At 33.0% G+C, this 16,160-nt stretch overlaps 2 protein-coding genes across 4 annotated transcripts in view; both read right to left on the bottom strand.

Annotated features, from left to right (window-relative positions):
* Positions 1–552: 552 nt before the first annotated feature.
* LOC135115016 (uncharacterized) lies at positions 553–5,505 on the bottom strand. Its single transcript, XM_064031442.1, has 2 exons — positions 4,746–5,505; positions 553–3,928 (listed from the first exon to the last, which is right to left on the bottom strand). The coding sequence occupies exons 1-2, from the start codon at positions 5,392–5,394 to the stop codon at positions 3,720–3,722; spliced, it is 858 nt and encodes a 285-aa protein (XP_063887512.1). The 5' UTR covers positions 5,395–5,505; the 3' UTR covers positions 553–3,719.
* Positions 5,506–8,872: 3,367 nt separating this feature from the next.
* Positions 8,873–16,160, bottom strand: part of LOC135115014 (anoctamin-1-like) — a 32,266-nt gene continuing 24,978 nt past the window's right edge. For all 3 annotated transcript variants that reach the window (XM_064031435.1, XM_064031438.1, XM_064031436.1), the window contains exon 19: positions 8,873–15,355. In XM_064031435.1, coding sequence (XP_063887505.1) covers positions 15,176–15,355 — 180 coding nt within the window. In that variant the 3' untranslated portion in view covers positions 8,873–15,175. The remainder of the gene's footprint in view (positions 15,356–16,160) is intronic.

The raw sequence follows: 16,160 nt of genomic DNA, 5'->3' as shown, positions 1-16,160 counted from the left end.
CGCTGTTGATTCATTATTTTCTTCATTACATGCTTGTTTAAATTAAGATTTTCCAAGCTTGATTCAAAAGATGCTTGGCGAACTTCTTATTTCATCTCTACAAGTCTTCCCAGCTATTGTTAGCGAGTCTATTTTACATTTCAGATTATCTATTTTATGATTATGTTGTTAATTCACTGTTTTCTTCATTATATCTGTTTTTTTTTTTTTTTTTTGTCTAGGCTAAGATTTTTCAAGCTTAATTTAAAAGATCCATGATTTTTCTTTTATATATCTCTACAAGTTTTCCTAACTACTATTAACGATCCTATTTTACACTGCAGACTGCTTATTTCATGATTATATATATATATATATATATATATATATATATATATATATATATATATATATATATATATATATATATATATATATATATATATATATATATATATATATATGCGTATGTATTTTTAATGTATACATTTTCACTGGTGTGGATAATAATAATAATGATAATAATAATAATAATAATAATAATAATAATAATAATAATAATAATAATAATAATAGTATTGTAGTTTTATTTTCTCTGGAGACACACATTGCATATTACATAAAGAAACTGAGAATATTATGAACAAAGCCAAATAACTTCAACAAGCTAAGGTTTGTACAACATATCAAATATTTCCTCTGCAGCAAACAGTTTATCGTAATCAAAAGGATACGAAGTGACGGTGCGTGTAGAGAAGCGGATGTCTATCACACACACACACACACACACACACACACACACATCTATTTCAACTTTCCACTATTTTGCTATTGCTCCCCGCTCCTGCCCCAGATATAGAGTCTTGATGAAGGGTTATCTTCTCCAACGTTTCGGATTACTTTTAACCACTTCACTCCGGATGCTTCAAAAAACGCGGTAACGTATCTGATTTCTGATATAATTTCTCTCTCTCTCTCTCTCTCTCTCTCTCTCTCTCTCTCTCTCTAAGTCAACCCTTCATTCGTCATAGAAATATGAGGCAGGAGTTATTGTTTCCCTGGGTGTAAGTACGACACACACACACACACACACACACACACGTTTACGATTTGGGGTAGTTGGGGGTAGTAAATTGCAGAAGAGGTGGTGATGAGTGAAGGAGGAATAAATGGGGAAGGAAGGGAAGGCGAAGTATCAGAAAAGAGATTAGTGGGCAGCTGTGTTTACTCACTTAAGTGAGTCTCTCTCTCTCTCTCTCTCTCTCTCTCTCTCTCTCTCTATATATATATATATATATATATATATATATATATGGAAAGGGGGTATAGGATGAAGAGAAGGATGGTGGGATATGGAAGATAAGGGAAGGATCATAGGGGTAAACTATGATGTAAGGCTCTGCCAATGAGACTTCCTCATTTTGGATAGAGAGTGGGGCGTGGGGTAACTCAATTACGTGACTGGTGGGAAAAGGGGGGCTGGGAGGAGCAATAGAACCTCAAGGACAATACGGAGACTGTCAAGACAACTCAAGGCAGGATACGGGATCGCTCAACAACTGAAATAGAATCCAACCATGATGCCTACGCAGGTGTCATGTCATACGAGTATTCCACTGGCGCTTCATGACGCCTACATAGGCATCGTATTGAAGGGGTTAATATTTTGTAGTTGAAACTTTTGGATTTCTCAGGGTGTTTTAATTATTGATGTTAGTCATAGTTTAATAAAGACTCTATATCGTCAATGAGAAAACAGTCATGAGAACAAGACCAATCATCTCTGAGGCTCTTAAAAAATACGAGCCAAGGAATTCTTCAAAATGATCACGAAATATAACCGAGAAAGAAAATAAATCGCCTGCCACGTAATAGAGGGAAGCAACACAGATCACAAAATAGGTGACTCAGTTTGCACATTTTTTTTTTTCACACAAAGTTAATCTAATACGATAAATATATATTAAACTGAATTGAATTACACAAAGATTTCATGTTAGTCCATAGCTCATTCGCGCTGTGCATACGTAGTACGTATATATTCAGGAAATTTTTTCCATTTTTTTTTCTGCATTTCTATTGTTTTGGCTTTTTATATTAAAATTGTGATTAATAAACGAGGATAAACTGTAAGGATTAGCATTATTCACTTATCATATATGTAAACAGATTTAAGGACAAAATAATGCAATCTAACGGCTCAATCCCCTAACATCTTTTTCCCATTATTATTATTATTATTATTATTATTATTATTATTATTATTATTATCATTATTATTATTATTATTATTATTATTATTATTTATTTATCTATTTATTTATTTATTTCTATTTTTATTTTATCTATTTATTTATTTTTTTATGCACTATTTCTGTTTACACGATGCCTGGAAGTCCCTACATAACGTGTGAACCGAGAGTCCGAGAGACACCTGGACAATCAAAGGGGAAGAGCCAGCCAAAAGCATGTACAGTAAGCTAGACCAAAGGTTTTCAACCTATCCTAAGTTCATGCACTTTTCCAGGAGCTTTTGAGAAATGCATATAGGTATCCTCGCGCCTAGGACGATTAAATACAAAAAAATACATGAATATTTCTCGTTTTTCTCTTGGTTTGAGAGTGAAAATGCACAATAGAATATTAGGTCTCTATATTAAGCATAGAAAATGCTTGCAAATAATTGTTATATGAGAGCTAAATCTATAATGAAACAAATTGCCACATCTCAAACCTGTGAGGCGTGAGTTGCGTCTGAGTGTAATATATTGACATAATAAATCATTTGTAATGCTTTAATATTAATTTAAATTCATTTGTTACAAGACACTCCATTTTCTCCTAACACATATATCCTATGGTGCACTCTTGTACACACAGACCATGTGTGTAAGAGTGCATGTACGTGTTAGGCTACGTGCGAAACATTTCCTCCCAAAAAACTTTTTTTTTCTTTTCTTTTTTTTTTTTTTTTTTTTTTTTTTTTTTTTTTGCACACACTAGCCATGTCATGTACCCCTCCATGTTGTACGCCATTATTTCCAAGTACCCTTTGAAAAAGATCATGCATCCAGGTTGACTATCAGAGAACTGGTCTAATGTCGTGCTATGATAAATATAACTTTAATGTATTTGCCTTTTTGTATTACGATAACTTGTTATGTTATATTTTCCTTAAAATCTACGTATATTGTTCGCATACACCACTTCCTCTGGTAGTGTATTCAACTTATCTATTGTATTTAACTATCTATATATTTTTTTCCACATTCTTATTTCCTCCTGTCTTGTGCTGTTTTTTTTTTTCTCTCCCCATTGTTTCCCTCGACCAGTAATCCTCTTACATAATAAAAAAAAAAAAAAAATCCTCTTGACGTTGGGTTTTGACTGGGTACAAATCTTCTATATCTACCTTTTCTTTTTCTTTCTTTTTTGTCACATTTATACACCATAATATTATCTTCTCTCTGTCATCTTTCCTCCAATTTGGGTTATTATAACTTCAATATATTTGCGTAACGTAAAATTTGTGGTGTGTGTGTGTGTGTGTGTGTGTGTGTGTGTGTGTGTGTGTGTGTTGGAGAAAGTGGCCGTACCGCACAACCACCATATCTTTATAGAATACATCATCTGATTACATTGCATTTTTCTTCACTTCTGTTTCATCATGACTGCCTGACTCACTCTCCCTGGTGATGGAACTAGTCGTGGGTGCGTGGCTGCTGCTGCGGCCCCCTGAGTTATGCAGAGACCACGTCATCGTAGAGTGGAGCATTGACGTACACGGCGGACTCAGGGCGTACAGCTGCAACATCATCGTATAAGTTCAAATTTTCATATAAAGCAGATTCCGTGGCTTTTTTTGATCCATTCCGTACGGCGCCGCGCTTGGCACCTGACTGGTCACCGCGTGTGCGTTGGAAAGTGAAGGTGTCGTAAATCTGCTCCTCTGGAAATGAACGAACAAATAAGAACATAAAAACATAAGAGAAGCTGGAAGAAGCTGGCTGGCTTACGTGTGGCAGTCCCTGTACGAGACATACCAACTTCCTTCCAAACGAATGAACAAATAACAAAACTACCCTCTCATTATTTATTTATTTATTTATTTATTTATTTAATTTAATTTTTATTTATTTATTTATTTATTTTAGGTATACGTATATTTCATGGTGGTAGGCGTTTGTAGAAGCTGAGGTGGAGACTAGACTGCCGTAAGTGGCAGGAGTGATGTGCTGTGGATGGAGGTTGGGTATGCGTGTGGCGAGTAAGACTCGAGGAAATGTGGAAAACAGCGAGCATAGAATTTGGCAATACTATTAAGTTCTAGATTTAATGAGCACGACTCTTAAAAAGGTAACGGTGGAGAAGACAAGGAACATCACCAATCGAAATAGATTATTTGAAGGGACACTGCCATATAGTTAACTCATAACGTTTAACAGTAATAATAATAATAATAATAATAATAATAATAATTATAATAATAATAATAATAATAATAACAATAATAATAATAATAATAATAATAACAATAATAATAATAATAATAATAATAATAATAATAATAATAATAATAATAATAATAATAATAATAGTAATATTATTATTATTATTACTATTATTATTATTATTATTATTATTATTATTATTATTATTATTATTATTATTATTATTATTATTATAAAAAGATATATGAATAAATAAATATAAAAGAAGAGTAAATAAATAAATAAACACACACACACACACAGCTCATTACTCACTTTGTGTTCCTGGATGCTGATGCCGCTGCTTCTTCCACCACACAATCAGCACCACAGACGCCAGTAACACCAACGCCATCACCGAGAGCACAATCATCACCACCATGGCTGCAAACAGCTTCGTCTTGGGTGCAATGTAAGTAGACAGGGTGGAATATTTTGATGTTCCGTTAAAGGTTTTGAATGTTGGGGAACAGTTGGATGACCATTTCCACAACCACTGGGAGGGCCCGGAGGCTATCACACAGAAGTCCAGGGGAAGTTGCCAAGGAGAGCTGATCAAGCACCTACTCTGGCATGAATAATTTTCAGTTGAGACGCTAACACGGATGCTGTCTGTTGTGTACGAAACCTTCAACATTCGCCATTCAGAATGATTTCCGTGCTGGGAACATCCATCATCGAAAGGGAACCATTCGGACTGCTGATTGCCATTTCTTTCCTTCAAGTTAATACGGACGTCCTTCAAGTTCACGTCATCCATCTTGAAATATACGTCAATTTCTTTCTGAGAATCTATAAAGCTTCCGCTTGCGACGAGCTCCACGTCTCCGTCCTTTAAGTCCTGGTCAATATGATCGCAGTCATTGGTCTGAGCGGCACCTTCATAAATCACCGTCAGGATCAACAACAGCAGCACTTTCGCCATAGTTCCAGGCGTGTGATGAAGTGTTCGCCACAACACTACTCCACACGAAGCGACCTTCTCACACTGTGTGTTCTGAGTATCACATCCTGTGGTACTCGTTCTGCCATGAGTTTCTAGAAACTGGAAATTTTCGATTATTCTCTTGACATCTCTTTTGGGACTGGCACCTCAGTGGGATATTTTTTCCCTTTATTTTGTTTCCCTTGGTCAGTGACCCTCTTGCGGAAAAAATAAACAAAATAAAATAAAATAAAGAAATTATTAGTTATTAAAATTAAAAAAAAAAAGTGACGAGAAGATAACGGATCACGTATATGTTTTGTTTTGACGTGGCATAGAGACAAAACAATGTTTCCAAATTGTCAGTAATTTCTCGAGATCTGAAATTTTAATCTTTTGTCAGAATTTAAGAAATTAGTCACTGTAATATCTTCTGAAATTTTAACCTGTGGGAGGGACAGAGCAGAACACGGAGTCAACAGCAGGTGCCCTAACACCCAACCTCTCAGGCGTATTTCTCAGGCCTGTACAGAGAAAATTTTCATCTCTTTTACAATCTTTCCTTTCCTTCTTTACTCCCATACAATCCCAACACTGTGAGAATCCCTCTGTCTACTTCCTTCCGTCTAGTCTGCCACTCTGATTCACCTATGATTCCCACAATTGCCTCTATAAGTCTACCTCTTTTTCGCTCATATCTACAGAACTCCACAATACAGTATTCTATCGTCTCCCTCCCCTCCCCCACCCTACAAAAGTTACAGTCTTGTTCCTGCTCGTCTTTATTCCTGGCTTTAACCTCTAGTGTTCCTGTTCTTGCATTAACTTACAATCTACTCCTCCAGTCTTCTACATCATGCCAGTGAAGTCCCTCTGGTCTCTATTTCTTCCTATATCATTTAAGCGCTGACTTACTCTCCATTCCTGACTGCCATCTGGTCCTGACATTTTCCTCTTCTTTCCGACCTTCCTGCTGCCTAACCTCTGCCATTCTTCCTCTATGATCTCCCTTCGTTTCTACCATTCCATTTCTTTCCTTCCAAGATGAGTTTCTCTCTACACCAAGTATCATTTTAACACACCTGTCCTCGCTGAGTCCCTCTATCTTCTTCAGTAAATTAATTTTTCCTTTCACTATCCTTTCCCTGAATGTGCTCCACCCCATCGCATTTCTGATTGCCTTTACTACTGTACGATTTGGAGCCCCTAAACTCCATCTGCCTATAATGTCATGTGATTTTTCTAGCTTCATGAGATCTCCCTTCCTGTAATAAGTAATTTTTGATCCATACAAATAATACGGAACTCCCATTCCTTTCCGCAAGCTTTTACCTATTTGGTACTTATTAACTGAGCTATTCCCTCTGTTAATTATCATGTCTGTCATCCTCCTGGCCTTCCCTTCATTTGTTTTCATTTGTTTTTCTCCTCCTACTCCCTCTTTATTAATGTCTAAACCTATATATGTATATTTATCTACTACTTCGTCTTCTTCCATACTGTTCCCCAGCAGGACCCACTGGCATCCTCCTGTGCCGTTATATTCTATTGCTTTACAATTTCCTTTTCACTGTATCTAATGTCCCACTCCCTTCCATACTCTGCTATTATAAGTAACTCCTTCATATCCTCTTTCTTCCAGCAATTAACACTGTCATCTGAGTATGCTAGACCTCCCAATCTAGTCTCCAACCCCTGTTACCTTTTCTGATTTCCTAATCCTTACTCTCAATTCCTCTGTGTATAAAGATATATATGTAAATACATTTGCGAACAATAGCTATATATAATTGCTTTTAATGTCCCTTTAAGTTGCATACTTGATAAATAGTACACTCTGTAACTTCTAATTATAAGAACATTTAATTATTGTAATATTTACTAGCAACAAAATTTCAATTATCAAAAATGTTTTGAAATATGTAGAAATTTTGTCAAGAAATCTCCAGAAATTTTACCGGGACCATCTGGCAACACTGAGGCAACCAGTACAAAGAGGCGATACTCCCTGCTTGATGAGTGAGTGAAGAATTATTAAAGAGAGGGAGTTTAGTGGGCGATAATAAGTATTTCCTTTTTCCTCTCCACTACTCCTTTTTATGTCCTTCCCCCATCCACTCCCTTCCCATTTGTACTCCCTCCACCTCCTTTCCTCCTGTACCTGGTTACACCTACACTCTTGATATCATATTATACATCTTTTACTTATTTTATTATATCTTTTTCTATTTATTTTTATTTTTTCCTCCTTTTTCTCCTCTCAGGAGTTGTGTGTGACAAATGCAGCGCACTTTGTATTTCTGTAATGTGTAGAAATTATCCGGAACCGGAACCGCGGATATGGATGTAAAACGAATACACATCCACAAATATATAAATTTAAACATCCGCAGTCTTATCCACGCCCACATTTTATGGAAAATGTATATCCGGCTCCGCTTTCCGCATCCGAGAAACTTATATTTAGTATCCAACACGTCACTATTATGAATCCCCGAGCTCGGTCAGGAGTGTTTGCGTGAGATGAGACTAAAACATCGTAGACAATTGAACAAATAAACTGAAGACAAAAAAAAATTAATAAATAATAATAATAATAATAATAATAATAATAATAATAATAATAACAATAATAATAATAATAATAATAATAACAATAATAATAAATAAACAAATAAATAAATAAATACATAATAAAAGCGGACATGTAAAAAAAAATATCATGCACAAAACAAGTAATAAATCCATACCTAGAGTAGCAGAGCAACAACCAAGGAATGATCAGTGAAAGCATGTCAGATAACGACTGCATAGATCGAGGACAAGTAAGAAGCTGCTGGGAAGCCTGGAGTGCAAAACTGACAAAACAGCGTCATCAAGATGTAATTTGTGTATTCGTGCTGCTCTTGCATGCATCATACACCACATCAAGTGTGGCTGCGGTCCCTCCATGCACACTTTCCTTTGACTATTTTCAATCAAATAATATCGAAAGACCAAACAGTACAACAAAGCCTTGAAACCTCGTCATTTGTGGATTTCTCTTTCATATAAAACACTTTTGCAAACAACTTTAGACTATTGATTATGAGTATTAGATTACTTTAAATACTAAGTAGAGTAGATAAGTGCATATTTATTTCATCATACTTATTAACTAACTACTTAATTACCTTTAAAAACTTAGACAAACGCACTTATGAAGCACACACACACACACACACACACACACACACCTCCTCCCATCTTCCTCCATTCTTTCTTCAAAATTAATCGACTCTTTTCCTTATTATTCTTTTTCTTTTTTAAGTAAATGTAAGAGAGAGAGAGAGAGAGAGAGAGAGAGAGAGAGAGAGAGAGAGAGAGAGAGAGAGAGAGAGAGAGAGAGAGAGAGAGAGAGAGAGAGAGAGAGAGAGAGAGAGAGAAATTAACCAGTACATGTAATAAAAAATAAAATAAATAAAATAAATAAATAATAATAATAATAATAATAATAATAATAATAATAATAATAATAATAATAATAACAATAATAATGATAATAAAGGTTAAAGGAAATGTTCTCTAAAGAAACTGTTACATTGCAAAGGAAGAAACTCTTAATAAATAATATTTCCATGTTTTTTTTCTTTTCTTTCCTTCTTTATTTTTGGACATTCCTAGTTTTATGCATATTTTTTATTTTTAAATTTTTACAAAGCTTTCAAAAGAACCATATACAAAATAGCAGTACTATAATATTATATAATACTAATTTGTGTGTGTGTGTATTTTACAAGCAAATATTTATCATAAGTAACTAGATAACTATTTTACTGGTACATTTATAAGTACACTTAGCAAGCTCAGACACTTTCGTAAAGTAAAGCTACCACAAAGCACTTGAGATTCATTCTTTTACATTTTGCTTTATTGATTTATCATACTGTTATTATTATTATTATTATTATCATTATTATTATTATTATCATTATTATAATAATAATAATAATAATAATAATAATAATTATTATTATTATTATTATAAATTTATTTTGGTTTGCTCCTTTACGTTTTAGGTTTATTCCTTCAAGGTTTTGTGTTTTAAATAACTGGTAGAATACTAAAGCATTATTTCATAAGTAACTTTTTTTGGTATGTAATATTTATTGGTAATAATAATAATAATAAAAAATAAAATAAAATAAAATAATAATAATAATAATAATAATAATAAAAAAAAGGATAATAATAATAATAATAATAATAATAATAATAATAATAATAATAATAATAATAATAACTTCCATTTTTCTGAGATTGGTTTATAAATAATACAACATTTCACAAGTAGTTTTGTTAGAATAATTGCTCATTCCTTTGGATAATGGTTTATAACAATTTTTCTTCAGTAATTTTTATAAGTATTCTTTATAAGTAACAATTTTTCAAAAGTAACTTTGGTAAGTAACAATTTTTCAAAAGTATTTTTTTGTAAGTCACTAACTTTTTTCATATGTAACTTCTTACAAGAAACTAAATTTCTCATAAAAACTTTTACAAATGGCTAAATTTTCATATGTATTTTTTCTAAGTAACTCATAATTCCTTTAGGTAATAGTTTCTAAGTAACAAAACAAAACAATTTACTTAAAACATTCGTAAGTACTCCATATTTTCTTTTTACAAGTAAAACATATTTTAGTACTAACAGAGATGCTTAAAATAATATCATTGTTTGAGGTAATAGCTTATAAATAATAAGTACTTTTACACTAATATAATATTTAGTAGTAATACATATTTTCTTAATGTTTAGGTAATATAATTTTCCTTAAGTACACTTATAAGTACAATATTCATGCGCTTCAATTCCTTTAAGTACAATACACACACTTTTCATTTTAAGTAGCACCAGCAAAAGCTTTTTTTTTCTTTTTTTTTCTAAAACAATTGCTTAAAAATTAAATTTTCAAGCTTCAATAATAATAAAAAATAAGATTACAAAGATTAAAGGAATTTTTCCAATGAAGTTACAAAACTTACATATACAAAAACTTAAAAGGCTTAAAGCATAATTTTCAAAAAGTTCAAAAGCTTAAATGAAAAATTTAAAAAAGTAACATGGCTTAAGGGAAATTCTTATAAAAACTTAAAGGAAAATTTTCAAAAAGTAGTTTAAAGGAAAAATTTCCAAAAAGTCCCAAAGCTTAAAGGAAAGAATACACAATAAAGCTTTCAACCTTAAATAAATTATTTGAAATAAAAAAAAGAAAAGAAAATGTAAAAAAAGAAGAAAATGCAGCATAATTATAAAGCTTAGAAAGATAAAAATAACAATAGACTTCTGAATACTATGAGTACATCAAATTCATCATAAAAAATAATGACGATAGTTTTGAAGCTCAAACGTAAAAGTTTGATAAAATTTTCAAGCTTACAAAATTTTAAAAGCTGCCCAGAAATAAGCAAACACTGACAAACTAACACGCAAACAAACAAACAAATACGGATGAAAAACACATATATATTTGTTTTTTTTATAATCATAATAATAAAATAATAATTATAATTATAATAATAACAAAGATTTTAATCAACGCATCTAATTATCTTTATACCAGCCTGGCAATCTCACACAGGTTGGATCAAACCAAGCACCACACACATCATTCCCACTCTTAGCCTGTCGGCTCCCAGTGGACTGCTGTACTACACCCCAGGAACTTAGACACAGCACAGCTGGTCACACACATCCATAGCAAGGCCTGACAACATATACTGATTTACCCCTGCCCTTTCATAATGAGACTGTTCCCTAGCCCACACCTACTCGAATACTGAGACCACAGCAGAAGCAGGATATATCTTATGGAGTGCCCAGCATCCTAACTGGGTCCATATGCTAATGGGCCCCACCAAGAGTGCCCAAACCCCCTCTCAGTGGTCAACAAGATTGCATCATTTTCATACATTCATCACTGTTGCTCCCCATTCACTTCTATCACACACAACTGGTCTTGCTTGCTGTACAGTCATTCCTCTCTCATTCAGTACTCTCTTTACACAGTTCATCCACTACAGACGTGGCCTTCCTCTTTCACTGAGCACATCTCACTGTGTTATTCTCTTTACTAGTTTACTGTGCTCCTTTCTCTCCACATGCTCATACCTTCTTAACACACAATGATCTGTCCATCCAGCCAATTCTCTCAAGACATCAGCTCTTCTTACTTAATTTCTTATTCTGTCCCTCCATGTTGCTCCAGGCATTCCTCAAAACCTTAATTTCTACTACATTTAACAGTTTCCTCTCTGGTACTCCCATGTTCCCTGTTTCAGCATGATGCAACACACTATTCTGTTATATAACTCCCACATACCCAGTGTCCCATATTTAAGGATCTTTCTCAGTCCACCATTACTTTTCCTTCTTCTTTCACCTTACATTTCACCTGTCTTAACTCTTCTGTCCACTGTAACTGTCGATCCCAAATACTTGAAGCAATCCACTTCTTTCAGCTCTTCTCCATTTAATCTCACATCCATCCTTGCACCACTCATCTCTCTCTCAAGCATCTCATCCTGTTACTTTTATGAACATTCACTTTCAGTTTCCTCCTCCGACACACACCTGAACTCCTCCACCAGACTTTGTAACTTCAACTGTATCATCAGCAAATAGTAGATGACTCAGATCCCATACCCTTTCCTCCCTACTGATCAAACTGTGGTCTCTGCCTAAAACCTTCATGCTCATCTGCTTTACCACACCATCCACATACAAGTTGAACCACCATAACACAACCCTGATCACAAACCTACTCTAATCAGGAAGAACTCTCTCATACCATCACTAGCTTTCCAATATAATAATAATAATAATAATAATAATAATAATAATAATAATAATAATAATAATAATAATAATAATAATAATAATAATTGCACAACAATATCTTAAAGGAACCAACTTCCATGTATTAATAGTATGATTAACTGTTTTGTGTTGTCTATTGTTTTATGTCATGTATTGTTTTGTGTCATGTATTGTTTTGTCATCTATTGTTTTATTTTTTGTCTACTGTTTTGAATGTATTATTTCATCTATGGTTTGATTCCTTTAGCCTTACAATTATTAATGACCAGATCTGTATTAGTGATAATAATAATAATAATAATAATAATAATAATAATAATAATAATAATAATAATAATAATAATAATAATAATAATAACAATTTGTGGTTAGTACAAGAACTAACTTTAATTTGTACGATGACTTTCTAACTATTAAAAAGTGACTATTTTTGAGATTAGTGAACTATTACTACTATGAGCAAACAATAATAATAATAATAATAATAATAATAATAATAATATCAGTAGCAATAACAATAATAATAATAATAATAATAATAATAATAATAATAACAATATCATCATTAATAATATCGTTGGTTTCAATATTTTTTCACAACCAATTTTCTTTTTTTACTTCATTTCCTAAAAATATTCTAAACTTTTCTTTGATTCCTAAAAAAATCTGATGTCTAAAACAAAAATTTTCACCACTTTTCAAACAGCCCCTTCCCCCAAGAAAAAAAAATCTTTAACCTAAGTTACCACATTTCCCCATGTATTGGTGGAGCTCAAGTATAGGTTGAGCCTTGATTTCTGGCCAGATCAGTAATTTATGGCGTACCATATTTATAGCTTGACCACCTAATTATGGTACCATATGTAGGGGCAACAACCTCCAACATCTACCTATCTAGAAATCAGTTAACTTTTGGAGCACTGCACTTGTAAAAGAATAATTTGCGGTACTGAGCCACCGTATTTGATGCATACATTAGCTTCCACCTCCGCATCCGCCCACTTGTGCCTCCTGGCTTGCATTGCTAAATGTGTGTTTAGGTATGTGTGTATGTACTCATCATCTCTGTCATCTTAACTCTTTCACTGCGATATGATACAATTAACAGCACTAGAAGTAAAGTATGAAATCTTTATTAGCATGTATAAGAAAGAAGGGATTACATAGAAGAGATTTTGCAATTTGTAGTCAGTTTAATGATTGGAAGTGGATGCAGAGCAAATATAGATGTCTCAGAGTGGTTAGTAATAAATTAAAGATGTACCAAATAGCAGTGAAAGGGTTAGAGTGATGTTTAGATTGATAAGACATCATGTTTACTCAATATACTCAGAAAAGTTGCACCATTTTCAAACTGTATGAAGTTCTTTTGATTCCAAAACAATAACAAATGCCAGCAGTACATGTGAGTTTTGAAGTTTTGATAGGGTATAAATTTGCATTAGCAATATGCACATGTTGTGTACAGTTACTTAGTTTTTAATAGGTGATTAATAATACTGATGATGTACACTGAACATTTGTAGTTTTTCTTTTATATTAATTTTTTATGATGCCTTTTCAACCAAAACATTAAGAAAACAACTGTTATGGGTACTATTGTTTTTTTGGTGAAGTATTTTTGCAATGTTACCTAAATCTATTAAACTGTGGTACCATGAGCAGTACCCATTGTACAACAATCTGAAAAATAATTTAAAGTTTTCATGGAAAAAAACAAACTCACAGCACTGCGACACAGCAGATGTAAACAAAGACACTTGAAGCTGACCTGTGGCATGTTGAATATGAAAATCTCCAGTGGGTTATTGATGATTTCTATCTATGAGTGTTTTGATTACGTACTGTGGCATCCTGGACTGTGCTGAACAGTTAAACAAAGTACAGTATTATACATTCATGAGCTTCACCTGTTAGAGGCACAACACATCTCTTCATTACTAAGTAGTTGGTAAGGATTCATCTTGTTTACTAATTACAGTAAGTAAATACTTAGTTTCTGAAGCCAAGAGCTTCTGCAAGACCTTCACATCATGTTTGGATTCCACAGTTTTCAACCTAAGAAATCTTACCACTCTAAATAGGTTGACCCAAAAATTTCTACCTAAATATTTGACATTCAGAACTCAACCTATACAAGATGAAATACATTTTATTGTTTCCTTAAAAAAGAAAAAAAAAAAAATTCTATTCCCATATATTTTTTTTTATTTTCAAACATTCAAACTTTCAACTAAATTTTTTCAAACTTCCAAACTAAATTTTTTTTTCAAACTTCCAAACTGAAAAAATAAAAAAAATCACTTTCAAACTAAAAAAAAATATATCACAAAACTTTTCAATACATTTTTTTCCACATTTTCTCAAACTTTCACTCTAAACATCTCTAATAAGTTAACTTCTTTTTCTCTTCTTTTAAAACTTTCAAATAAAAATTTCCATAATTTCAAACAAATTTCCAGATATTTTTTTCAAAACAAACTCAAAACAAGAACAATATTAAATTATTTTTGAAAAACAATTTAAAAAAATATTTTCCATCAAATCCTTCCTTTGAAAAGAATTTATTTGAAGCTGTTTTTCCTCAGATTTTTTTCTGAAATGCATCTAGTATTTTTTTATTTCTACTATTTTTCATAAACTTTTCTCATTTTTCTTTTTAACTTTATATATTTTTTTTCAGAAATGCAACTTCCCAAAAATGATCTTTTAAAAAACTCAACTTTTTTTGTTTGTCATAAAATTTCTTCTTTTACAAACTTTACAAAAAATTCCTTTCTTCAAATTTCTTTTTTTTAGGAATCCAGATTTTCTTTTTTTTTCCAGAAACTCCATTTTTAAAAACTTTTCCACAGATTTTTCTTTTTTTTATCTTTTCTGAAAACTTCCATTATTCCCCAAATTCCTGCATTTTCTCTTGTTTCAGACCTCCACTTCTCCCTTTGAGGGCTGGCCCCCCCAGGATGCCCCCCGGTACCTCCTCCTAGCCCTATTGGGGCGGAGGGGTGTCCCGGATAGATCCTCCCCCCCTTCTCTGGCCCTCCTTAACTCTTGCTCTACTATTATTTCATTTGTCACGTAGGCCTCTCTTCTTATCTGCTCCTGCAATGGTAGTAGTAGTAGTAGTAGTAGTAGTAGTGGTAGTAGTAGTAGTTGTAGTAGTGTTAGTAGTAAAAGTGGTAGTGGTTAAATGGAGGAGAAAGCAGAGAAGAATTGTAGTAGTAGTAGTAGTAGTAGTAGTAGTAGTAGTAGTAGTAGTAGTAGTAGTAGTAGTAGTAGTAGTAGTAGTAGTAGTAGTAGTAGTAGTAGCAGCAGCAGCAGCAGTGGAGGAGGAGGAGGAGGAGGAGGAGGAGGAGGAGGAGGAGGAGGAGGAGGAGGAGGAGGAGGAGGAGGATGTGGTGGTGGTGGTAGTGGTGGTTAAGTTAGTTACCGAGGAGGAGGGAGAGAAATGAGAACAGTAATCAAGTTAGCGAGAAGTGACAAGTGGGGTACTGCAAGGATCTGTGTTGGCACCTATTATGTTTCAAATATATGTAAATGATGTGACAGAGGATCTAAATAGTTATATAAACCTTTTTACTGATGATGCAAAAATAATGAAAATAATAAAGGGTGAAAACAACTGCAAGGAGTTACAAAAGGATATTGACAAGATACATGCAAGGAGCCAAAGATGAAACAAGAATTTAATGCCAGAAAATGCCATGTGTTGGAAATAGGAAAGAGTAAAAAAAAAAAAAAAAAATCATGGAATTACAAAATGGGAGAAATAATAACAAAAAGTAATGAAGAAAAAGATTTGGGAGTAATGACCCAAGACACACTATCACCTGAAAGACACATAAACGGAATATTTAGCTCTACATACAGCTTGTTAACAAACATTAGGGTGGTGTTTAACTATTCA

This window comes from Scylla paramamosain, chromosome 28 (genome assembly GCF_035594125.1).
Source record: "Scylla paramamosain isolate STU-SP2022 chromosome 28, ASM3559412v1, whole genome shotgun sequence".
In the NCBI taxonomy this organism is placed as follows: domain Eukaryota; kingdom Metazoa; phylum Arthropoda; class Malacostraca; order Decapoda; family Portunidae; genus Scylla; species Scylla paramamosain.
The sequence above is the reverse complement of the archived record's forward strand: the minus strand, read 5'-3'. Positions and strand labels throughout refer to the sequence as shown.